The 27,430-nt window shown below is 40.4% G+C and overlaps 1 protein-coding gene across 1 annotated transcript in view; it reads right to left on the reverse strand.

Moving 5' to 3' along the window:
* The window catches only part of prkci (protein kinase C, iota), a 54,725-nt gene that overhangs the window by 15,441 nt on the left and 11,854 nt on the right, over nucleotides 1–27,430 (reverse strand). The window contains exons 2-13 of the mRNA XM_077523079.1: nucleotides 25,834–25,955; nucleotides 23,330–23,419; nucleotides 20,925–20,975; nucleotides 20,162–20,247; nucleotides 19,261–19,398; nucleotides 19,108–19,162; nucleotides 17,878–17,933; nucleotides 15,577–15,753; nucleotides 14,502–14,599; nucleotides 4,734–4,820; nucleotides 4,519–4,654; nucleotides 4,305–4,392 (exon numbers count right to left, since the gene is read on the reverse strand). Coding sequence (XP_077379205.1) covers nucleotides 4,305–4,392; nucleotides 4,519–4,654; nucleotides 4,734–4,820; nucleotides 14,502–14,599; nucleotides 15,577–15,753; nucleotides 17,878–17,933; nucleotides 19,108–19,162; nucleotides 19,261–19,398; nucleotides 20,162–20,247; nucleotides 20,925–20,975; nucleotides 23,330–23,419; nucleotides 25,834–25,955 — 1,184 coding nt within the window. The remainder of the gene's footprint in view (nucleotides 1–4,304; nucleotides 4,393–4,518; nucleotides 4,655–4,733; nucleotides 4,821–14,501; nucleotides 14,600–15,576; nucleotides 15,754–17,877; nucleotides 17,934–19,107; nucleotides 19,163–19,260; nucleotides 19,399–20,161; nucleotides 20,248–20,924; nucleotides 20,976–23,329; nucleotides 23,420–25,833; nucleotides 25,956–27,430) is intronic.

Genomic DNA, 27,430 nt, shown 5'->3' on the forward strand with positions numbered 1-27,430 from the left:
TACTTGATCTCACTGTTACTATGGCAACCTGTCCAATAAGGAAAAGATCATACAGTACTTCTAAATGTGTTCTCACTGACTAAATCTACAAGTAGTAATGCATTCAAATGGCTTTCTTCAGCCGTGCGGAAAGATTGGGTTAAGCAGGGATTCCCAAAGTGTGATGCATGCACCCCTGGGGGACTGTGAGCGGCCATCAAGAATTCATATTTCTTATAACACACCATTTGATCACTCTTTGCAAGCTTCTTTTTTTTTTTTTTTTTTTTTTTTTTTAAGGGTGTATGTGGTTGGGAGGGATACACCCACAAACACGCTCAAGTACACAGTTTGTTTGTTTTTTTAAATGAATCAACATGCATTTAACTCATTCACTGCCTTTGACAAGTATACTTGTCAATTGTATTTTTTAGAGCGGTGCTAAATGGGGGCGAATCTGAGCATGCTCCACTGTAAATATCAAACTTGGAAACAACTTTACTGATGCCCAACCACCGGTAGATGACATCATTGCCCCATTTTATAGGAAATAAACACAGTTTCAGAGTCCATGGGAGAAATGGCTGTATTTTGGCAAACCTACATTTTTCTGCTGTCAATTATAAAAGAACGGGACGGGACAAAAAGTAGGGAGTCTATTCTGTTATTTGGTAGATTCGGTTTATATATAATTATTGAATGGAATATCACGTGAGTATTGGAAATGTAAAAATTTTCTATAATGACTGGCAGTGAATGAGTTTTAAACACAGACACACGCTATGCTTTATGCAAATGGTATTAAATATTTTGTGCAGAAATACATTCCTTACACAATCATTTGGGGTGGGTCTATTTTCTCGTTGGAGTACTGTAGTACAGTAAAATTGATTGGATTGGCCCAATGGGAATATTGCCTGTGCGTACTAAGGAATATGATGCAGTCATATACACATACTCACTCACTCGCACGCACGCACGCACGCAGACATGTGAACATTATACCGATGGTCACGCTTGACTTTCCAACCTCTACACTGTTGTTGAACTCCAGTGACGCAACTAACACAGAAAACTGTGTGTTCTGTGTTAGGGAGGATTCAAATTACCAATGTAATTTGTACTCATTATAATTTTAGTATCTATAAAAAAAATTTAAAAAAGGCTTATAATAGAAGTCACCCTACATCTGCAATTGAATTAAACACCCTTATGTATTGAATTTAAAAACATCATTTTAATAGTCCCTCAAAGCAAACATCTTGCTGGAATGACAGTACAGCAGTGCTATGAGATAAGAGTAAGCCAGCTAACAAGTTTTTGAAGATAGGAGCCATCAGTTGGCTGATTTTTTGCTTTGATTTGTAAGCGCAAACTTGAGAAAGGAGTGCTGTATATAGGCGGGTGACTAATCTCACATTACAACAAGTGGCAGTTTGGCAAATACTGTATAATGATTAAATATGCTTTAAAAAAAAAAAAAAGAGGCTTCATGTTTGTCAGCTGCTAGCATATAATGGGAAACTCCATAGCCCGATGGGATTAACAATTCACATCAATGTGGTTGGTGTTACCCTTTAAACCCTTACTAGCCATTTGCAGCAATATGATATTAAAAAAAAAAGTAGGAAGTTCTAGCTAAATCGACACTACATTTTTAACAAAGCAAAAAAGAAAGTATGTACTGTATACAAAATGAAGGCACTCAAGAAGTAAGGTTCTTGTTGCTATGATAACTATTGGCGCTTTTCCACCGTACCGGTTCCACACCGAAGCGGCATTTTTTTTGTCCCCGGATGTTAGTGTCTCCACGGGACATTTTCGGGGCCAAGCTGTTCTGTTGTTACCGCTGTTTAGAACCCTTTCGGCACTGGTTCTGCTGTGCCGGTCGTCGGGGGACTAGCGGGGCCGTGACATCACCTGTCATCTGATTGGCCGACAACAACGCCGCAAGCAATGCCGTGGAACACACCTATTTCCTTGATTTAAGCGAGAAGAGGCAGAGGCGCCCATCGGTCTTTGACAAAGTCAGAATAATACAGTATAAATATAATAATGTTTTACAACAACACTGAACTATATTTACAATTTAAAAGGTACTTGTGGATGGATATGTAATGTTTGTTGTTTTAAAAAACATTGCGAGTGCACAACGCTGCCTGGTTGTTTGTTCCCATTCACTTGAATGAGCGTTCTAGTGGCAGAGCTCTCCATTCAGAAATAGCTTCGCACGCCGGTCGTGAATCGCAATATTTCATCCATGGTGGTCCATATTAAATCGTAAATATGATTCAATGTTGCCGCGACTTGCCACTTGTGAAATGTTATCTCAGATCCGCATGCACTGCGGGAGTGCAAGCTTGGCTTGGATGGTTCAAATTAAGGGTGGGAATCTCTGACATGAAGCCGATTCGATATGTATCTTGATACACAGGTTGCGATTCGATTGAAAAACGATTATCTTTCAGAACAGAACGGTTCGATAAAGTTTGGAAACGATACGATACGATTCATTTCAATATTCAAAACTTAGTGACATTTGTTGCTTGTATACATTAATCTTAAAACACCACAAATTTTTACAGTATCTACAAATGTGTTAAAAAAACAACAACATAAATGTCTTCTATATTTTTATATATTGAATCAATTATTTAAATAGGCCGCAACAAAGGGCTGGGCGATATGACTGAAAAATGTATCAGTTTAAATATGTATTAGTCTATTGACAGTTATAATTGTTTTTTTGGGGTTTTTTTTTTAATTCAAAATAAGGATCAGGAAAACAAAAGGCTGATAATTAAATTTGAAATATAAATATTTAACCTTTAAAAAGACACCAACACAATTAAACAGAATATGTGCACAGTGTGAAGTATTCCAGAAACGTAAATTTAAGACATGAAATAAAACTACCGTCCAGCCAAAAGAAATATGAAGCCACCTTATGGAACAATAAATCTATCAAACACATTTTAACCACGTAATATATCCAAAAATATTTCCAAAAGTGCCCTTCCCTTTTTATCAACAACTTTTGTTTTTAACAATTTTTGTTTTTCTTTTTGGTTAATGTATGACATTTTTTTTAATCTGAGACACGATGCTGACCACAGAATCACAACTATTCATGTTTTTGTTGTTGTTGTTTTTTTGGGCTGTCGTTCATTTTGAGTTTGATGACGTAATTGCGGGCACGTCTCGGTTCTCCTATCTGCTGCTCATACTAGTTGTGTACATTGACAGGGCGCCACAAACTGAGAAATGAGATACTTGCAGTGTGCTTTCAGCTTAGCTGGTGTGTTGGCTGTGGAGCATACCTGTGTCGTTTGAATCCCTGCATTGGATCGTCACGGAGTTGTTCTTTTGGCTCGCGCGCAGTACCAACGCCGGCCCGGGACATACAAGTGCACCGAGATGACTCGATAGCAATGGGAAATACCGAGATGTATGGCACTGGCTTCTGCTACTGTCTTCAGCTGATGTTGTCACTCGTTGTGCGCGCGCACGCGCGCGCGCCGTGTCGCGAGCCCGGCGTTGACGGTGTGCCAAAAAAAAAAAAAAGGTGCGTAACGTCTTTGCATTATGTTTACAACATCCGGGGAATGAAGCGTCTCTGAGCACAACTTTGCTAGTTCTCTGTAAACACGGAAGTAGCTTGAATAGTGCTGCTACTGAAACGTAAACAAAACAAGTCGACGGTGCAGAACTCTTGCTATTGTTATGAAAACTATAAAGTCTCACTCGCAACCGATTCACGGCCAGGCGATATCCGGTCCAGAGCTTTACAAGCGATGTATCTAAGGATTCCCGGCGGATTTTGTATCGGTTGACAAGTCTGCTACCGATACGGTCGTTTAGCTCCCCTTGACGAACGATGGTTCGGTCGAATCGTTTTTTTGTCCCACCCCTAGTTCAAATGTTGCCGCCCCCTTCCTGCCGTAAGCCAGTTGTAATGGAAAAAGGACGGGTGCGGTGTGGTGTGGTAGCGTGCGGTGCGATGGAAAAGCAGCATATTTGTACTGTCCTGACACTATAGTGATGCAGAAAATGGTATTTTTAGTCCCTTTAATTTACGTTGATTTTTTTTTTTCTATTGGAATTTTATGAAGATTTGTCATTCCACCTATGTCGCACAACACAGTAAGATGACAGACTTGTTTTTAGCTTGGTTGATTCTGTTTGTTGTTTTTGCTTGTATGGCTTGCAGTAATATTGATTATTTTTTACACACAAGATGTTATATTTATAGAAGGGCTTTAAGGCAAAAAAGTAACTTGGGAAACTGAACGTGTTAGTTGCAGTGTGTTATTTATGATTCCCACCGTAATCTTCTCCTCGAAGTATTTCAGGAGCAATGTAGTTAGGGGTGCCACAAAAAGTGCTCGTCGTATCGCCAGGTCTTAAGCCCTCCTGAACAAAAACACATCAACAAATTTGGCAGCAGCTTACATTATTTTTGAATGTGCACATGCACAGACACTCGCATGGAGAAACACAAATTTGGATAAACACACAGAAACACATACACGTGTGTACCTTGCACATGCCGTAGTCTGTGAGTTTGATGTGTCCCTCAGAGTCGAGCAGCACATTGTCTAGTTTGAGATCTCTGTAGATGATTCCGCGTTCATGGAGGTAGTTAAGCGCCAGACTGATCTCAGCAGAATAGAATCTGTGGAAAAAAAAAACATTTAAACCCACAAAATGAAGGAGAGGCCACCAAACTCCAAACAATCCTTGGGCGAGCCTACCTGGCGTGCTCTTCTGGAAGCTTCCGTTGTCTCTGCATGTGGAACATGAGGTCACCGCCATTCACATATTCAATAACAAAGAAGAGTCTGGAAAGGGAATATTACATTCATTCTTTGCTATGTGACAGCATATTGAAGCAATTCACAAAAATGACTAATACTTTGACCCCAAATTGGCTGCGAGTGGTGGAAGGGGTGACATCAAATTATTTAATGCACCCAATCCATCCATACTAGGCAGGTAACGGAGGATATAAAAAGTCTACATGCCCTTGTTTTCACTGCAACAAATGAAGCCAACATCAACCATTTCAATTTTTCCTCAATCAATGTGACCATTAACCTTGTATACTCATTGAAAATAATGATTTTTGCTATTTTGTAACGATGGTTAGTCCTCTCTTTTTTTTTTTTTTTTTTTTTTTTTTTTTTTTTTTTTTTTTTTTTTTTTTTTAAGAGCTCAGAATTGTTCATTCGGTAGTCTTACCGATTCAACGTCTTGTCATCATTGCTCTTTTCCTTTTTTTTTTTTTTTTTTTTTTGTGTGTGTGTATGTGTGCGTGCGTTTGCGTGCGTGCGTTTGCGTGTGTGCGTTTGCGTGCGTTTGCGTGCGTGCGTGTGCGTGCGTGCAAATATGTATAAATTTATACTCATTCATTCACCTAAAACCTTATAAATATCCCATTACCCTTCGCCTTAACCAGGTACTTCAGAATCTTGCCAGAGTCGTGAGATTTAAATGGTCAGGAGACCAGAGAAAAGGTCAGAAAAAAAAGAAATAAAGAGAAAAGAAAGGTAAATCAAAGTGACATCCAGCACCGACCAAACACTTCCTGCCTTCCCCATGATTACAAAATCAAAGTCTTACGCCAACCCCAGAAGCCTCTAAATTCCAGCAAATTTAGCGAGATCTCAAGAGCCCAGAGGAAAAACTAAAGAGAGGAAGGAGGGAAGGATCGATAAGGCAGAGTGAGATCAATAGAAGCCAGTACATCCAATCCATCAAAGTGAAGTCCAGCACCAACAAGACCCCTCCTGCGTGGTTACAAAACCGGAGTCTTATGCCAACCCCAGAAACCTCATACTTCTAATAAATTAAGATCTCAAGTGACCAGAGGAAAAACTAAAGAGAGGAAGGAGGGAAGGATAGATAAAGAAAAGTGAGAACCACAGACACCAGCACCAACTGATTCAAGGGGCTGTGGGAGGGAGAGGGTACTTCTGTTGAGTTTCAGTAGATGCTGGTGCGACGGATCTGGCATGCATAAGGACCACCACCAAAGAGAGAAGCCGTCAACCGCGGTCCAGCAAAGCGAGCACCCCCCCCCCCCCCCCCCCCGGAATCCCCAGGCCGCGGCAGCACCAAGGCCACCCCCAAGCCACCCGAGCGGACACCGGTCAGCGAGCCGACCCAGACACCCGGAACACCCCCGCCCCAGCCCCGGCCCACACCCCCGAGCCCAAGGCCGCAGAACGAGGCCCAGCGGGCCCCCACAGCGCCCCACCGGTCCCCAGCCCCCATCCCCCCACGACCCCCCCGCACCCCACCCAAACCCGCCATCCACCACGACCCAGGCCCCACCACCCCCGACCCCCAAACCCCCGAACACACCCCGACCCCCAGCACCCAACCCCCCACCCACCCATACCTCCACCCCCCCCCCAAACAAGCCGCCCCCCCCCCCCCCGACGGCCGCCACCCCCCCCCCCCGCGAACCCGGCCCCCCGCGAGAACCCCCCACCCCCCCCCGGAAACCGGCACCGGGCAGCAGCGCAGAGAGGGAAGATGTGCCCACCCCACCTCCAGCCGCGCGAGATTTGCACCGCGGCGGGAGGGGGGAAGCAGAGGAGGAAGCACCAGGGGAGAAGGCGGGACACCAGAACACCGAGCCCGGTGGGGAGAGGCCCCGGTCGTCACGCCAGAGTACAAGTGACACCTAACCCTGTTACTGAGTCCGCCAGCTCGCCGACTGGCGAGCTCTACCCTTACACCGTGAATGTGGCCCCACCCAGTGTATATACAAGTGTGTGCGTGTGGTGCATTAAAATTGGGAGCAGGTGAGTCGGAGCAGAGGGAAAAAATTTCCCCTACTCCGACACACCCGTATCCCCCCCCAAAAAATGAATATGTATATGTGTGGTGCATTAAAAAAGGGAATGGAGGGACAAAGTGGTGGGGCAGGGACACAAATGGGGGGGACCACAGCGCTGCCAGGCACTGCAGTCCATCCCCTCTGATGGCTCCCCGCCCCAACTCACCCCTCCCCTTGGACGTGAGGTGCATTAAAATTGGAGGGGAGTTGAAGGGTGAAGACGGTGTTTCCACCCTTCCCCACCCCACCAAGAAATGTGTTGTGTGCCCTATGTGTATATTTACAAAGTGTATAGTGCAAGCTAGTGAAGTGAGTAAGAGGAGCGACCAGCGGGGCCTCACCCAACCCGGCGGGTGTAGGTGGCACGCCCGCCCCCCAGCACCCCCACCCCCTGCCGCCCCCCACCTCATCCACCCGGCACCACAATGGGCGGACAGCCAGCGCAGCAGGGCTACCGGACAGCCCACCAGCCACCGGGGCCCGCCCGGGGCACCAGGAGTTATACCGGAGCGGGGCAGGCCCCAAACCCTCGCCCGGCCCCCGGAGCCCGACGCCCGGGCCGGGGAGGGAGCCCCAGGCCCAGGGAGAGGGAGGGGGAGGGGCCGCAGGGCAGACAGGGAAGGGGGGGGGGGGGCGGGGGAAGCGGGGAGAAGACGACAAGAAGGCGAAAGGGCGGCTGCAGGGCAGGAGGCGGGGGGGGAGAGGAGGAGGGAGGGCGACAAGGGAAAAGGGACCGGGAGGCAGAGGAGGATGGGCGGGAGGAGGCGAGGAGGGAGAGGCGACGGGGGGGAGGAAGGGGGAGGGGAGAGGGAACCACGGGGCACACCGGAGGCCCACCCACCCCGAACCGCGCCGCCGGGCACGGAGCAGCGGACCGCGCCGGGACGGCACCGCCCCGGGCACCAGGGGAAGCACCCCAACACCGCACCCCACAGGGGGCCCAGGGAGCGGCCAAGACGCAACCGCCACCGAGCAGACAACGGGGGGGGGGGCAGAACCACCCCCGCCCGACCACAGGGGACGGCGTCAAGAAAATTGACTAATTAGCATGCAGTAACACCAAGTGTTGATGCTTAGTGCCCACTAGAAATAGATCTTAAGGAGTTATTGAGTATAGTGTCGTATAGTGTGGTATGCTCGAGCCCACTAGCAGCAACTAGGTTCCTGACTATATAAAAATAAAAACAATCAGATACAAAATACCAAATACAGGAGCAGCGAAAACAGAAGTTGTAACGATGTGGTGGCTCTCGTTAACAGGCAGAATCTTGGCAGGATTAAGTTGCCAAATTGAGATTAAAATATTCTATGTACATAGACCATATTTGTTTAAATCTTGATACTTGATTTTTATTTAAGGCAGAGATTTTTTCCATTGAGATATAATTTATTAGTAAGTTTAACCAGTGGTCGATATTTAGAGATTGTTTATTTTTCCAATTGACAAGGATTATTTTTTTAGCAATAGTAAGGGCTATAAATATAGATTGAGATTGTTTACATGGTCGCTCAGTTATTGTTAAGTCACCTAGTAAACACAGTCTTGGAGATAAAGGAAGCCTACAGTTTAATATATCAGCGAGCTTTTCCAAGATTTTAGTCCAGAAATGCAGCACTGGAGTACATGACCATAAAGCATGAAGATAAGTATCGGCAGTGTTTTGTGAGCACTGGAGACAAATGTCGGAGTCAGAGAGTCCCATTTTTTTCATCATATATTGTGTAATATATGTTCTATGAAGTATCTTATATTGGATAAGTTGCAAATTTGTCTGTTTGGTCATTTTAAATACATTTTCACAGATTTGGGTCCAAAAGTCTGGTTCCGGAACTATAGACAAGTCTTTTTCCCATTTTAAAGTCGGTAAATACGTTTTATTTGTGTATAAAAATAACTTATATATTTTTGATATTTTCTTTATTGTTGTTGGAGAAAGCTTTATAATATCTTTAGCTAAGACAGGCAGTTGGAGCGTATCTTGAAGTGTTGGGATTTGTTTCTTAACCATATTTTTAACTTGCAGATAATGTAAGAAATTTCCCTTTTTTATTTCATATTTCTGGACCAAGTTTGTATACGATATAAACTTATTATCTGAGAAAAGATGATGAAGGTGTGTAATTCCTTTCTGCTCCCATAGGCTTAAATGGAACGACTGATTATTAAGTTGAAAGTCGGGGTTATGCCAAATGGGAGAGAGCCCACAGGGCGCCAATTGGGAGTTTGTAATTTCTAATGCCTTCCACCAGGCAGTCAGGGTGGCGGCTATCATTGGGTTTTTAAAACAATTATGTCGTCTTATTGATTTTGTAATAAAGAGTAAATCTGACAGTCTAAGATTATTACAATCCTTCTGCTCCAATTCCAACCAACAGTTAGTATCTCTGTTGGGTTGTGTCCATAGCACAAGATATTGTAGTTGATTAGCTAGATAATAGTACATAAAGTTTGGTGCCTCTAAACCTCCTTTAGATTTACTTTCCTGAAGAGTAGATAGACTAATTTTGGCTTTTTTTTTATTCCAATAGAATTTTATGATAGCAGAGTCCAGCGATTGGAACCAGTTAGACGTAGGTTTAAATGGAATCATTGAAAATAAATAATTAATCTTTGGTAAAACTTTCATTTTTATAGTAGCTATCCGTCCTATTAAAGAGATCGGAAGATTATTCCAGCGTTCCAGGTCACTACGGATACTATCCAATAATGGTGAAAAATTTAAAGAAGTTAATTCAGTTAACTTAGGTGAAATTTTAACACCTAAGTATTTTAAATTACCTGTAGGAAAGGAGTAGTGTGGATCCTGACTTGTAGGATTCCATGAATTTTCTGTAATAGGTAATAATGTTGATTTTGTCCAGTTAATAGAGTAATCTGATAAGTGAGAGAATTTAGTTATTAATTTAAATGCTTCCCCTAGCGAGATAGCAGGTTCTTCTAAATAGAGTAATATATCATCGGCATATAGATTAATTTTATGTTCTATTGTCCCGGAGTGGATTCCTTGGATCCGTCTATCCTGACGTATAGCTAATGCAAGCGGCTCAATAAATATAGCAAATAATAAAGGAGAAATTGGGCACCCTTGTCTTGTTCCCCTTTGTAAAGTAAAACTCTGTGATGTAATCCCATTAGTAGTAACTGTAGCTTTAGGAGAATCATATAATATTGAGACCCATTGAATGAATGACTCCCCGAAGCCGAATTTATTTAAGACAGCAAAGAGGAAGGACCAGTTAACTTTATCGAATGCTTTTTCTGCATCCAGCGAAATAACAACTGCCTTTTTATCATACCGCTGTGACATACTAATCAAGTTAAAGAGTCTCCTAATATTATTAGTAGAATGACGACCTTTAATAAAACCTGTTTGATCACTATGAATAATTGTCGAGATTACCGTCTCTAATCGAGATGCCAAGGCCTTAGCGATAATTTTAATATCGGTATTAATTAGTGATATCGGTCGGTAACTTGACGGGAGGGTAGGGTCTTTTTCTGGCTTTAATAAAAGTTTAATTGCTGCTATATTCATATCTTGACGTATATCACCTTTACTTTTAATTTCAGTTACTACTCTTAGAAATAATGGAGCAAACATTAACCAGAAATGTTTAAAAAATATAGCCGGAAAGCCGTCTGGACCAGGTGCTCTGCCATTAGGCATACTGTCTAAAGCACGATACAACTCATCTATAGTAAGCGGGGTATCGAGAATATCTTTATGTTCAATAGATAACTGAGGTATATTTAAGCTGTTTAGGAATTCCTCAATATATTCAGGGTTAGGTCTATTAATTTCTGTGTATAGATTTCGATAATAGTTATAAAAAATATGGTTAATTTCTTCTGGTGATTGTGTGCATTCACCATTTATATCTTTAATAGCCGTTATAAGAGATTTTTCCCGATTCCGTTGAAGTTGATTTGCCAGGAATTTACCTGATTTATTATTATGTTCAAAATTATTATATCTCAACTGTTGTATTATAAACTCTGTCTTTTTAGATAACATGTTATCTAACTGTATTTTTATATTCTGTAGTTCTATCCATATTTGATTATTTGGGTTTAATGCATATTCATCCGTTAGTTGTTTAATTTTATCTTCCAGGTATTTTTCTAATTTTTGATCCTGTTTCTTTTTATAAGTTGAATATGATATAATTTTCCCTCTAATTACCGCTTTCCCTGCTTCCCAGAGAAGAGATGGAGATATATTTGGAGAGTCATTTATTTCCAAAAAATCTGCCCACTCCCTTCTAATAATTTTATCAAACTCTACGTCTTTCAGTAATGAGATGTTAAAACGCCATATCGGGGGAGGTTTAAAGGTAGAGTCAATTTGTAGAGTGAGGGAGACTGGTGCATGATCACTTATAATTATAGAATGTATTTTTATAGCAGTTTTATCAACAATAGAATTATTTGTAAGGAAAAAATCAATTCTTGAGAATGATCGGTGCACAGCAGAGAAGAAAGTAAATTCCTTCTTAGTTGGGTTTTGAAGTCTCCAGCCATCGCTGAGGCCAAAATCCTCCATATATTCATCTATTACTTTAGCGGATCGTAATCGCCTTGTATATATCGTATTATTAGAACGATCTATTAACGGGTTCAAGACCGTGTTAAAATCACCTCCAATAATAATAGTAGAATTTGTTGCTAAATCGAGTAACCGAGAGAAAAATTCATGGAAAAAATCAGGGTCATCATTATTTGGGGCATATAAATTACCAATTGTATATACTTTATTAAATATAGTTACCTGGATAATAATATATCGGCCCTCTAAATCTGTTACTATATTATTTAGAGTAAAGAATAAATTCTTATGTATAAGTATAGAGACACCTCTTTGTCTACTATTATAGGAGGCAGAGTAAACTTGACTAAAATTTTTATCTATAAATAATTTTTCTTCTGATTTTTGTAAGTGGGTTTCTTGTAGGAGACAAATATCTGCCTTAAATTTTGAGAGATGGTCTAAAATTTTTATTCTTTTTGCCTGGGAGCGAGCGCCACACACATTCCAGGAGACCAGAACTAATTTCTGCATACGAGCAATATAGACTCAGTCTTATGTATACATCTATATAAGCTGCTTATTAATATTAACATATTGTAGGATAGCAAAAGAGTAATTAGGCAATTTATATAATTTATATAAAGAGAGAGATAGCAAGTAGATAAGTATAATAGTGAAGAAACGTGGGGGGAAGTGAGTGTGAAGGAAATCTGTGGGGGATTCAACATAACAATACACCAGTAAATGGTGACCTAAGCGAGATTATTATTATTATTATTAATTTATTTTTTTAAGAATATATTTCTATATTATTATTATTATTATTATTATTACTATATAGCCTATGCATAATATAAATTCATATTCTATTTCGTAACCCATTATCCATACATATACATACATATACATATACATATATATACATATATACACATATACATACACATACATATACATATACCTACGTCAAATAATCACACAATGCTCGGCTCTACCAATTGTCAGTTAGAACAGCCAAGGGGTCGAGGTTGGGTTTCGGAATAGCTGGCCGTCGATATATAATTTATCAACGACCATCGAAGTCCGTTTACCCTCCTGTCTATTTTGTTTCATGATAGGAAACAGTACTTTTCGCCGCTCGTTTATCTCTCTTGGGAATTGATCATTCATCCCGAAAGATGTCCCTTTGAGCTCCCGTCCTTTACTTTTTACCAATTCTTTATGTTTAAAATGTTCGAACTTAGCAATAATAGGACGGGGCTTATTGCCCTTACGAGCTCCGAGCCGGTGTACACGGTGAAAAGAGATGATATTTACCGTCTCCTGTGGGATCTTTAGCGATGATGTCATGAATTTTTTTATCTCACCCTCTGGATTATCTGGAGAATTTTCGGATATACCTGAGAATATTAGATTTTCCCGCATACTACGGGATTGAACATCTAAGACCGTTTCCTTTAGCATTTTATTTTCCTTTTTAATCGTCTCCAACTCGGCTGTGACAGCGACGAGAGAGGAGCGTAGCTCGGAGTTATCGCATTGGAGATCGCTTACCTGTTGGCTAACGAATTCCAAACTTGCCTTTAATTCTTTGACGTCCTCGCGGATAAGACAGAGGACGTCAAGTTTTTTATTTATGGAATCCAGCATACTCACCGATACGTCGGCGGTTGCTAAATCGTCCGTGTCTGTTGACGAGTCATTTTTCCTTTTTTTTTTCGAAGGATTATCCCGACTGGCCGCCGGCTCATCCATCGCGCAGCTATAAAAATGATCGTCAATAAAACGTTCGAGGTCGTCCACACTGGATAATATTTCCGATCTTTCTTAGAAAAGAAAAAAATCGAATTTATCTAATCATTAAATTCGGGTTTAATTAGAAATATAAAGCTAATTCTATTTTAGTCCTCTCTAAACAATGAAGGGCATTCCTACTTGCATTTTAAAAACATACCGTATTTTCACGACTGTAAGGCGCACTTTAAAGTCTTAAATTTTCTCAAAAATCGACAGTGCGCCTAAAAGTGAGGTGCGCCTTATATGTGCACCAAGGTCCAAAATCTGTAAATAGTGTCGGGCGACTTCGGTAAGCACTCCACTTGAATGGTTGTGTGGGAGTATTTCCCGTCGACACGTTACTTATTTACATGAAGGGCAGACCTGGCTGAGGACAGGCATGATGAGAACACTAAAGAGTCAACTGAAAGATGACGGCATGCGGACGCTCAAGACACGCCCCCATAGTATTTAGTGCCAGTATGTGCATTGAGCAAAAATATCGGTTTGGTTAAAGGCGCCCGAAATGGCACCGACGAAGAGACATGCTGACGAAACATAGTTAAAACTGCAAGCTATCAGTTACGTGGAAGAACATGGAAGTCGAGAGAATTCAAGATCAACGAATCCATGGCTTGCAAGTGGAGGAAGCAGGAAAACAAGCTTCACCAAGTGCAGAAGACAAAGCTGAGTTTCCGTGGAAACAAGGTGAGGTGGATTCATGATCAAAGAACAGCTAGGAGAAGCGTTTCTACAGTTACCATTCGACCGAGGGCAATATAGCTTGGGGGAGAAAACAGATTGGCGAAAAGCACATCCAGCCCAGCCATATCACCAACATGGACGAGGTGCCGCTCACTTTCGACATCCCGGTGAACCACACTGTCGAGAAAACCAGCACGGTAGCGATACGCACAACAGTGCACGAGAACTCTGCGTTTAGTGTTGTGTATGGTTTCCATGCTAATGGACAGAAATTGCCACCGACAGTGATTTTTTAGAGGAAGACGCTGCCTAAAGAAACATCGGAGTTATTGTTAAGGCCAATCAAAATGGCTGGATGGACGAGGGCAAAATGCAAGAGTGGCTGGGTGAGGTGTACGTAAAGAGACCAGATGGTTCAAAAAAGTACAACCAAACTCAGTTTTGCTCCGCTGCCTTTTGAAAAACATACGCTAGTCTGTTGTTTGTATGTTTTAGCGTAAAAGCATGCTACCATGTTTTGAGCTAGCGTATGTTTAACTGCGCTTCCGCCCAATAGTACGGTGCGCCTTATGTGTGTTAAATACAGAAATAGCACCCATAATTGAGACTGCTTTTAAATATCGTGAAAATAGTACGGGAAATCACTTTCCCAGAGTCGCTCATACCTGCTTTCTGTCTGGAAGCAGGAGTGCAGGCCCACCAGGAAGGGATGATTGGATGCTTGCTCAAAAACATGTTTTTCCGTCTGGACCCAGTCAATGTCCTGGAAGAAGGAAGGTGGGGGGCACACATGCACCAACGTGCCAATGAAAGGTTATTGTGACATTGTGTTGAAGTGCTGAAGAGCTGACTTAGCAGCGTGCGCCATTGACTTGCGTGGGCGACGGCAGGAGGAAAGGGCTGAGCCAGAAGTGCCCATCATACATCTGGACACGACGCTGATGAGGCCCAGCGACAATAGAACACTCGGCCATTGGCCAGCCGCTGCATATCAATTTGTCAATCGCGCTAAGTGCGTCGAATCAAGGCTAACTACTCGCCTCTCGCACAGCGTGTGCAATCGATCGATTCCTGAAGACACCGTGGTTAATCCACACCTTCTCTGAGGTCCCGACGGGGTCAGCGCATTTGACAAGATAGCTGAGATGTATGTTAAAGCGTGCCTGTCTGTTGTGCTATAAATAACAGCGCCCACAGGTTGTGCTAATTGCATTCATTACACAAACACACACACCAAGACGACTATATTGGACTGTTAATTTGGCCTCACATCCGATTAGATGACGGCTTTGTCTTCTTAGGTGTCTCACTTGCACACTGACTTTAAGTGGGTTTGCTTTTTCCTTCTCAAACAGTACATTAAAGCTGGATTGACACAACTGGTCCAAATGTCTAATTCTCATCTGATGCCAATGCTCAGTTCCTTCTGATGGTCTATTTCCCTAGACATTTCAAGTGATACATCAGACCTAATGGTTTACAGTAATATAACAGTAATTCAAATCGCACGTGACTCAGGCATCAACACAAAAGCGCCAGCGACAACAGAGGAAAATCAATCATATCATACCATATGGTAAATAAATAATACAAATATTAAAAACATTACATAGCGTTTAGGTGGCCTGGGCTAGCTTGTTTAGACAGATCGGAAACTAATTATTTAACATACTTTCCGGAAAGAAAACCCATCATAACATATTTCGAGTTTGATGCTAGCTGATGGACGCTGTGGCTCACCTCGTCATCGTTGACCAGCTCCTTCTTGACCACCTTCATGGCGTATATGCGCTCAGTCTTTTTCAGTTGCACCAGCAGCACTTTGGCGTAGCTGCCTCGGCCAATCACCCGCAGCAGGTCGAAGTCGGCCAAGCCAAGGCTGGAGGGCGACTTCCCCATGTCTCGGCTGTTCCGTGCCTGATTGGGGGTAGAGAGATGGCGAGGTGCTTAATCACACTATTTGACATGACAATATTTACTATATCTATATTGACCGTTCCTAAAAGAAATTTCAGTTGAAGAAGAACAGACATCTACGACTACATTGACAAAGAAACTAAAATCAAACTGACATTATACTACTGTCAGTTTTGCGTTTAATAGTTGATAAAATAACTTAATACTTTATAAAATAGTTTAATAGTTCATAAAATCCATTTTGGTCTTAATAGTGTTTGAGTAGTATTACCAAAGTAATTTCTCAATAACTTTACTTATTTATCTTCAAGTCAAATCTAAGTCTGAGTCTATTACTGCCAATGTCAACTCATGAAGTCAAGTATAATTTATAGCTGATTATGAGTGCATTGTTACTAATTTAATTTGTTCCGTGACCACGCTCAAAATATCTTATAAATAATATCAAATCATCTTTTCTTATTGAAATGAAGGCAAATGCTACTAATGCGTTCCTTATACAGTAACACGGTTCACAAAGTTAAACCATTAGACTGTTGGAAACCAGCATGGTTGTAACTTGTAAATAACTGTAGTGGCGGTGGAATTACCGACCACACTATCACATTTCTCCTGAATTTTCCTCCCTCTATCCTTTTCGGCAGTAATCTGGAGTCTTGCAAGACACTTCATCTGCCAATCCATCTAACCGTGCTTAGACAACCCTATCCCCGAGCGCAAATAAGATCGTTCAGCTGCCCCCTCTATCTCGGACCATCTGTGCGTGTCCGACTCCCTGTTCTTCTGCGGCTGTATCAAATTGCCCCAAAATTACATGTGTCGCCATCAATCAGCTGGCAACGTTAGAAGCCTTGATAAAAGGCTACTTTATTTGCTACACTCCGGGAAATCAATACGTATGGCAATGCAACGCTGCGTGCAACTGAACGCTCTTGAATGTTCTTATGAGCGTCTTTCCAAGCATTGATTTACTTGACCAGTTGTTGAACTTGAATAAATAACACATTTGTCCCCATGTATTCATTCTTCTATGGTGCTATGCTTTTGCTGAGTCCGGTCTTTCTGCAGTGTCTGACTGTACCATCATCAGTGAGCTTTTCAGGCCTTGTTTTCCATTTCATTATAGGAATGCTCCACGTCAATCATTATAACAGCACAGAGTTATACATACAGTTATATATATCCTATTCACACTGTTGCTACTTTGGTCAGCTGGCTATTACGTGAGTATTTGTAATTTGTGATTTTGGTATAACATTTAAACAGGGATTGAAAGCATTTCACAATTTAAAACAGTTCCAAGGATTCTTATTAACATGTCAGTTACAAGAGCTTGTCAAAGTACAGCACACTTCATGTGTTTCACTATTATCACTTTGATTTGGGATTTCTTTTTCCTTGCATTCAATAAACGCATAACTATGAAAAGAACTTTGTGAGTCATTCCTGCGAAAAATGCTAAAGAAAAATTGTTTTGCCAAAATTGGCTTGGAACGTGGACTCCATATCGGTCTGTCTTGGTGAACAAAGAGCTGAGCCAAAACTCTAGATTTACCAATCAATCTACATTCCCCTCCCTCACCTATGGTGACCAAAAGATCAAAATCCTGGGTACAAGCAACTGCTCATCCGCATCACGCTGAGACAGATAAGGTGTCTCAGTCCTCTACTTAGAATGCTTACTGGACCCCTCTCTGGTGAGCTGTTCAGGGCATCTCTCGGAGGCAACCAAGGACACACTGAGAGACTGTCTGCCAAATGGCCTGGGAATGCCTCAGAATCACACGGATGAGCTGGAAAAAATAGCTGGCAAAACTTATGGGGTTCCCTACAATAGCTGCTCACCCATGACCTGACCCCAGAAGATGATGGATGGATGGATGGATATAGAAACCTCCTTTATCGGTCTCCCCCAAATAAAATGTTAAATAATAACCATTCTCTTCATTAAAAAGGTAAATCATTTTTGTAACAGCCCGTGTTGGACAATGTGTAGGTGTACTTTTTGTTGGTCAGCTAGGAGGTAAAATTTACACACATTTCCATCAAGTCCTGTTTGACACAGTGTGAGTCACACATGAATGGTTTATCAAAAAAATAAATAAATAAAAATGAACAACTCACCTCTTTTTCCTCTCCATCGAAAGTCAAACTTTCTCTGGAATCTTTATTCTGAGTGCCTGAGCAAGAGAGCAAGAGAGAGACAGTGGGTGTGAGACAGACCGACAGACAGCAGGAGAAGGGGAGGCAAGAAAACAGGAGGGAGAGAAAGTAGGTGAGAGACAGTCATGCTTTGTCGCATTGTTCACAGCTCTGCTGTGCCTGAATCATTTCTAATTCCATTTGAGTGGGGGGACAACGACAGCAATTTTCCAATACAAGACAAGAAATGCCTCCCACCGAGATGAAGCCTCCTACCACGCCCCATCTGTAGTTTAAACAATTGCACAACACGAACCCATGCATGATTACTATTTATTAAAGAAAGATGTTTGTCATAGTCTATGCAAAATAGACTCAATCTCAGGAGAGATACTTGCTTGAATGTCTTTTTTTGCTAATGTAAAAAAAAAGAAAGAAAGAAAAGGAAATGCTCTATAAAAAAAAAAAAAACTTTATAAATTTAAAAATGTCATTTGAAATCAACAAAATGAATAAAATTATATTTCATCAAAAACTCAATTAAAAAATTAAACTGCTGCATTTTTTTTTAACTGGAGGTAAATTAAAATTTTTCCTTAAAAAAAACATTGAAACTCAAAATTGATAACTTATAACATGTTACTATATTAAGAGTGCTAAAATATTAACATTTCAAATAATCCTAAAGTCAAACACTAGAAATTAATTTTTTGAAATATGGTCTTGAATATGCCATTAAATTTTAATTTTAGACCGTAATTTATAGCTGCAAATTTGCAAAATGATTACGAATTAATGCCTCGATGTAAAAAATAAATAAATAAATGTTAAAATCAAAACTGAGAAATAGACAATGAACGCTTACTTAAATGAAAAAAAAATACTACAATTACTGTAATATCTACATTGAAGAAAATCATATAATAAATGTGCTAATCAATTGAACTTGAAAAAAAGAGATTGAAATCAAAATGAATTCAAAAGGAAAATAATCAATTCAAATAAATATTAAAGGCATTACTTTACATTAAAGAATGAAATCATAACAAATGAGAATAATATATTAGAAAATACAAAATGGACAATAACAATAAAATTCTGATTACACCACTGAACTAAAATACTGATATAAGAATTTATGTCCATAAATTATTGCAATATTTATTTATTTTTTTATAAATGGCGGTAGTGTTTTTATATGTACATCATTACCTGGTGGTTCCGTTGGGTCTAACTGACTGGGTGGTTGACCAGGCATGATTGGCTCCTAAAAAAAAAAAAAGACACAAGTCACACTACAGCATTGAGCGGATACGTGTCGTGGAAGCCAATTGCCAACAATAAAAATAATGAACACCAAATCACCTGGATCATGGGCCGGCCGCACTCCACAGTGACCAGCTTGTGGCACTTTTTGTGCACCAGTAGTTTGCAGTTGATGCACTTGTAGCCCTGTCGGCCGAGACCCCAGATGCGGTCCGTGCAGATGGCACAATGCGCTCTCTGTTCACATGTGTGAGAGGTGCAAATAGACATGAAACCTCCTGCTTGATTTTCAAATGGAATTCTAGGAATCTATAATGGCTTCAAACATCAAAGCGTATGTAGCAGGAATGAAAAAATGTTGAATTGTTGTGATTGTATTGCTTTTAATGTTTTATGTTTTGTTTTGTTGTGTTTCTGTAAAGCGTTGTGACAGCTAAGGCTGTTTGAAAGCACTATAAATTAAAGTTGACTTGAAAAAAAGAAAAAAAAAAAGGTAATTTTTGGTCTTAGCCATCACACTACCAGGAACAAGCAAGCAGATGACAGAAGAATAATGCTATGAGTAGAATGGGTGTTTATTTACTCAAGGGCAATATATTTACAGTAAAGTAATACTTGTTTTAAAGTGCTTTATAAATAAAGTTGAATTAAAATCATGAAATGCAGCGTGTCAAGTGAAAATGAAATTTAGGACAAAATAGCTGCTATGAAAAGATGTAGCATGAAACAAGGATACACTGTACTTGCGCAAATTGTGGCGTTTACTTAACAACAGATGTGGTGAGGACTTGATTTATCATGCACTGTATGTGCAAATTTTGGCCACTTACAACAAAATGTCAGGCTTTCATTACTCTGCTACATTTTTATGATTACTGAATGTTTCTGATGAGGACATTGAAGAGACTTTATAGTGACATTGACCCTTGTAAATGATAGTTCTCCCCACGTGATGCACAGTATAAAACCTGAATTAAGAGCATTCAGTGTGACGTCGCACCCTGTTAAAGCGTTTGGCCTGAAAGGCATGGCCACTGGCGAAGTAGAGCTTCCTCCAGCGTCGCGCTCCTCGCCGATAAATGGACTCTGTGGGGCAGGAAGAGAAAGAGAGGCCATATTAAATTGGCTGGCTGTTTGGTTGACTTCCAAGTTGTTCTCATGTCATAACAATTCCCACACATCGGATCTAACAAAGTCAATTCATTTGTTCCTGGGTCACACTGTTTGAAATTGAACTGTGTATACTTTAAGGATGATTTTAAAAGGGGAAGTAAAAAAAATTTGCTTTTACTAGACGAAAAAAGCCATTCTGATATTAATACTGATTGGTCTTTACCTATTTCTTGAGCAAATGTGATGTCATCTTCAGTCGACAGCAAGTATCAAAATATGTTTTTTAAAGTTATTAATTGTACATAAAAAATAATGAAGTTATACATTAATGTAAAACTACCTTCTTACTGCTCAAAATGGCTAAATGAGTAAAGAATCCCGTAATGTTTAGTTTGACGATACAATTTAATTGGAAGTGTCAATAAACAATGAAAGACTTTTTTTTTTTTGAAGAATTGTTCGGTATTTGTCAGGTCTGTTGTTGTGAAGCGAGTTGAGTTCACTGACATACCACACTCGGCTTATATCTGACAGAAATTGTAAGCCGAGTCACTGATATATCTCAGAGCACCACCGTAGAAGTACAATTTAAAGTATAATAAAATAAAAGTTTATGTCATGCAAAGTAAAAACAAAAGGGTTGAACTTACTGTCTTCACCAGGACACGGCATGCCGGGTTTTTCTGGTATACATGGGAACACTGGGGGGAACAAAAACATTATTTCAGGTCTAATGATTTTTCATCAACTTAAATGAGATTGCTCATTGAAAATGGACTTTTTAATTGCTTGTACCGGTATACAGCTAGGCTTGTTGGTCTCTGGAGTGCCTGTCCACCCACCAAGTGTGAAATTAAACAACTAAGTAAATCCTTTGTTAGTTGCCCATTGCCCAAATAGTCTCTGCTTGTGTAGAAGTGACCTCCTCGCCCTGTTACAAATTTCAGCTCCGACCTTGGTTATCATGGTAACGCAAGGTATTCCAGAGCTATTATTAAGCAATGGCCAGAGTTCAGTCAAACACTATATCAAAGCCAAATGGTATGCAGACCTGTGCATTCGCAAACAGTGTTCACTTCTGATTAGTGGCTGTGAAGTTGCCTCCTTTTCCACAAAGCTCAGAGGACTGTCTCTCATCATCTTGCGAGCAAGTGTATGCGTAACAGCGGGCTGGATCTTGCCAGCGAGTGGATGTGCAACAGTAGACTGGATCTCGTTTGGCCATGTCGCCTGGAAAGCTGGTTCTCATCTATTCACCAGCAAGTGTGTGCTTAACTCATGGAGCCAGCAGTCTTCTAGTATACTACACAAGTTGTGAGTATATCAATTTCTCCCCTGAAGATACCCGGGCCCGGGGACCTGTTTTGAATTGTGGAATAATGCAAATGATTTATTTGATTGATTGATTTAAGCATATTGAACACAACAATATGGTAGTAAAGACAACCTGCAGGCAAAATGTCACCTTGAACGTCTGACACGTTGTCAGTGCACTGCATGCTGGTTTTGCAGCAGGCGGGAATGACCCGAGAGAAGACGACAAATGTGTGTTTATGGGCTTGTGAGGAGTGGGCCGCAGGCGAGAAGCTCGTTAGCGAGCGACACAGCATCCCCCCGCTGCGTCTGCTCTTCGTCCACCACCCTATCTTGCAGTCGTGAACCTACTCCTCACCTCTGATCCAAACAAAAAACTCAACATTAACCACCGTGTGAACACCAGCCCCCCCGTCACACGCTTCCAGACATCCGTCAATCAAATGCCAGTGACGCATATGCCCACCCCAACCTCTCCATCCATGCTTATTATTCGCCAAAGTGACTAAGAATAGCGGCAAAGTAGCTGGCAGGTCCCCAGAAACGTCAGGAGAATAAAAACGGTGTTGTTCACACTTCCGTGCATTATCAAACATATGCTCGATTCCTCTGACACCTTGCTGTGACGATGCTCACACGCATGCGCTTGCACACACAAATTGTAGAAAATACAAGAGAAAGTATATCAACTAAACAGATAATGGAGCTGCATAAAATAAACGTCGCCTTTACAAAAATAATGTTTACTTTTACTATTTATGTTTTCATTTAACAATATCGATTTGAATGATGTTTTTTCCCTTCAGCTGTTTTTGTTTGCAACACAAACAAGTGAGGAGCAGCCTGTATTTCTTGTCTTATATTTATCTTATTTTTTTCCTAATATATTTTTTAATCTACCGGTACTTCTCTCCACTCGACTACTTCTCTTCTTATATTTTGTATTTTTATAGTGGTTTTGTTTATTTTGTCGTTTATTTTGTCTGTATTTTTTTTTTTTTGTAATTTGTGTATTTTTCTAATATTCTTTCTTAACGGAGTGTGCAGTTTAAATTTTTCGGCCACACGTGGCAGTAGCGATTTGAAATTAATTTTCCTGCATTGAGCAGCTTTCATATTTTATTTTTGTAGTATTTGTCAAATATTATTTTCTAATATGTATCTTGTGTCTCATCTTATTTTCCCCAAATAGTTTTCGTAGTTTGTTTCATTTAATATTTTTCTCTTTTATGAAAGATGAAAGATGGCTGGTTTTAATGGTGGTTAATGTTAACACACAATGTAAAACGTCAAAGACAAGTTAACGACAGTAGCATGGTTGCTGTGGTTTTATAAGCCTTTTAGCAAAAGGTACATTTGAAAAAATGGTGCGGTAAAACGTAGCTATACAATAACAATGCTCACAGGCATGTACTGTAAAAAGTGGCTCATATTATGCAGTTTACTCAGTAGCTGTAAGCAACTTTTTTTTTTATAGCCGCATACATATATGAAGCTGTTTAATTCTATACATTTTATTCAATTATGAGATTTTTGTCTTTATAAGTTTGCTTTTTTTTAAATCTATTTTTATAAAGTTCTATACTGTAGTGTTATATGTTTCTTATTTAAAAACATGTTACAAATGATTTTGCACAAGCTAAGCAGCATAATTTAGGCCAATGCACACAGCTCCAACATGAATGAATTATGTTTTGCCACAAAATGATGTTCGGGGCGAAAAAAATGCAGCAAAGCTCACCGTGAATAATGAGCTCAGAGTCCTTGTTGAGCTCGTACAGGCGCAGAGCTTCTTCCAGCTCCAGTTGAGAAGATACGGTGCATGGGTCACCTGCCGGATGATCCAAATGTTAAGTATCACATGACCTCACACAGACAATGGGTTGAAGAAGGAATGGGATTAAATCATAAACATGACAATTGAAAGTGATGACCATAACATACAACAGGAAGGCTAAAAATATTTTTTTTCTCTTTAAGAAGCAATTTTGCTCAAAAATGACTGAGGAGCAACTTACAAATTTTGAGGAGCAATTTATTGCAGGCTAATCCCAGAGTTTATTAAATAATATAATTGTGAAGCTGAATGTATCGCTGCAGTTATCAAATATTTCAATTTTTGATTATCCTATGAGAATTCATTTATACGGATTTTTAAAAAAAATTTTTTTACTTAATACAGCTCATGTAAACAATTGGTTTCCTTTACAGTAATCACCTGTTTTTTTATTTCTTACAATTCACATTATGCATATCAACAAACTGTATTTTATTGTTGAGAAACATTTCTGTGGGGCAATATCAATTAAAATCGGGATTGAGATTTTAAATTTATATTTTGTCTTTTCAAAAAAACAAAACAAAAACAAAAACATAGTTTATATGAACTATCCACTCACACAACTGACATTTTAAACAAAAAAAAAGTATCAGGTTAATTGTAATGGGGGAATAAAAAGAAAAGAATAAGGTAATTATGAGCTAAAAATGTATTTCCGGCCTTCGGTTTTAAAAGGTTGTGGGGATAAAAGATGTGCTGTCATGACATTTAAAAAAAGTGATAAATAAATTCGGCGGCACGGTGAAGGAGTGGTTAGCACGTCCGCCTCCCAGTTCTGAGGATTCGGGTTCGAGTCCAGGCTCCGGCCTTCCTGGGTGGAGTTTGCATGTTCTCCCCGTGCCTGGGTGGGTCTTCTCCGGGTACTCCGGTCTCCTCCCACGTTCCAAAGACATGCATGGCTGGTTAATTGAGTGCTCCAAATTGTCCCTAGGTGTGCGTGTGAGTGTGGGTGGTTGTTTGTCTCTGTGTGCCCTGCGATTGGCTGGCAACCAGTCCAGGGTGTCCCCCACCTACTGCCCAGAGGCAGCTGAGATAGGCGCCAGCACCCCCCGCGACCCTTGTGAGGAATAAGCGGTCAAGAAAATGGATGGATGGATGGATAAATAAATTCGAGGTGAGGTGTAAACTTAAAGGACAATTTGACAAGGTTTGCTGCTAAAGAAATTATTTGCAATTAGTAGAAAATGCACAGCTGTAGATCAATGTATCCCACATGACCTCTGCATTTTCTCATGCATTCCATGTACAGTAGCACTACTTTGTGCTAGGAGGGTGTCACGGATGCGCATTCATCTACTACTGGCGGTGGATATGTGTAACCGGCGGGATCCAACCAACTCAGGGATCGAACCTGTGGCATGACATGTTCGACATCACCAGTTTGGGAGTGCAGAGTGCTGTCAACCCGCCCTTTTTCCCCCTACACTTCTGCGTGGTCTACACACATTCACAAATAAGCCTGTTTTGTTCCATGTTCTTTTTTGTTGTTGTTTTTTCCCATCAAATATAATAGGAACATACTGTATAACATTTGAGTTATCTTGAGGAGGGCTACCTCCGCATGCTCTATGGATGTCAGGAACGTCGCTGTAGCACTTCATTACAAGCATCAAGTAGCTTTTCTTGCTCAGACAGGCTAATGAATGCACTGATTATATATGTCGGTTGAGTCTAATTAGTTTTGTCATGCTGACCTTTGGGCTGAGTGGAGAGAACAGACAGCTCCATCTCGCCTGTTACGCCGCCGCTGCTGATACATGGCTGACACCGAACAATTGTTCTTTAGTTACAGTTTCAAATTTAATTATTAACTGTCCACTCATACTTGGACTCGTAAAAATGCGGCAATACCACAACACCCAATACCAAACCATGCCGTCGCAAACAATACATACTAACAAAAGAGACTTCTCCGTTTCTCCATTTCCTCAGTGCCATCACATCTTCCACTCCGCTGGGGCCATCGAGTCACGTGACTTAATCTTTCCTGCTGATTGGCAGAATGAGGATTTATCACTTCCTCCTCCTTTGCCGTCTATAACGCTGATTCGCCAAAAAAGGACTTCCATCACGTTGCAGCCAGTACTAATATTCGATCATGTAAAATTACACATTGTGAAATGAACTTTGACGATATAGCGACGACAATATATGTCACCCATCGCTAATAGCATAATTTCTCTGCATCATAGTATCGAATCGAATCCAAAAACATTGTAATGTGTTGGATTACACTGAGCTGAATCATATCACACGGGTAATTGCAACTAAAGTATCTTTAATATATCGGGTTGTTGGTAGAGTATCAATATATGTATTCCTTTCAGCAACAGACCAGAGATGCACAATCCTATCGTACGTAATTGTGTGATTCTCATAAATGTCAGCATAAGCTGGACACACACCTTCCTCGTCGATCCACTTCATGGTGAAGAGCTGGTCATTGTCCATGGAGCACATGTCTCTGACTTCACCGTACAGGCCCTCATACGAGATGGATGGCTCAAAGTGGGTGATCATGATGTCCCTGCAGAGGACAACATGTTAACCAACAACCTTCTTTACAGATAAAATGCCAACATAGCAGATGACATGAGTATTCTGTCTGTTAGGGCTTGGCACAGGAATTCTGGAAAATTACGTACTGTTACGAGTCAATTGTGTTTCAAACTAAACACAGTTTCACTTGTCAACTATAATTAAACGTATTTTTTAATGAGTTAAAACAATCATGAAAAATGTTATTTTGATCAATTTCACTTGATTTAAAAATATTGTATACATTTCTTTATCAAATATTCAAATTGTATTTAAGTCGTTTTTTTTTAATGAACGTTTTAACTACATTTTCTTCAAAAATGCCACTCCGTATACAAATAAAAAAAATATTATCTAAATGTAATCTTAAAATTATTTTAAATGTGCATTTACTAGAAATGTAACATTTTAAAATTATCTACCCCATCAACCGAAGGCCTGCCAGATAAGTGCAAGAAGATAAATGAATGGCTGAATGGTTTTTACATTTACTGTAATCCATTAAAAATAAATTACATTAAAACGGTGTCAAAAGAAATTGGATTCCAAAATGAAATCAACAAAAAAAAAATCTTCAAAACTCAGTAAAATAATTAAGTGAAATTAGTTTGCAATCAATTAAATAAAAATAATCATTTTAAAAAAAAATCGGTATTAAAGAAAAAAAATATTGATCTAGAAAAAAAATTAAAAAATAAAAAAACAATCGCTATATCACATCATCTACTCAACTCCAATCACGTGCAGTTGAGTAAATAATTGCCCCCAGCCACTACGTAAGGAAACTGAGCTGGTCCAACCTCAGATGTTCAGCCATCAGAGTATATCAGAGACATCATACATCGTCCGCAGTTTCTTCCAGTCACACACCGACAAACGCACACCAAGATTTAACAAGGGTAGTAGAGGGTGATAACGACCGTTCACCCCTGTGGAGGGGATCATCTGTCCCTTGTTTCATGGCCTTGTCTCTTGCTCACCCCCGCCGACCAGTCACGCTGACGTTTACAGCCTGGGAGATGGCATCCATAAGCTTTTACGCTTCTGCGGGTGACACAGGTCAGCAAGCCCCTGAACACGCGAGGTCAGGAAGGGGATTGTTTAGAATGTGGACGTTTTATTAAAAAAAAAAAAAAAAAAAAAAAAAAAAAAAAAAAAAAGGTGGTGGTGAAGGGGTTAGGGGGGTGAGGGGTCCCCGCAGGCCTACGTACGAGCAATGTACAATGACCTGGCTTTTACTAGCAAGCTACAAAATGGAGCCTGCGGTTCTTCATTAACTTGAATTCTTTATGGCAAGATGACAAAGAATAAAACAAGCCCAGGAGGAAACAAGATTGCACCGGACCATCAGTTCAAGGTGAGGTTGAGGTGTGCTGGGGTCAGCCTGGCACAAATAAATAAAACTACCGTACATTGTTTGATGTTAAAAATTAAAAAAAAGTCAGAGACCTGCTGCCTACACAC

Source organism: Festucalex cinctus, chromosome 1 (assembly GCF_051991245.1).
Source record: "Festucalex cinctus isolate MCC-2025b chromosome 1, RoL_Fcin_1.0, whole genome shotgun sequence".
Taxonomy (NCBI): Eukaryota; Metazoa; Chordata; class Actinopteri; order Syngnathiformes; family Syngnathidae; genus Festucalex; species Festucalex cinctus.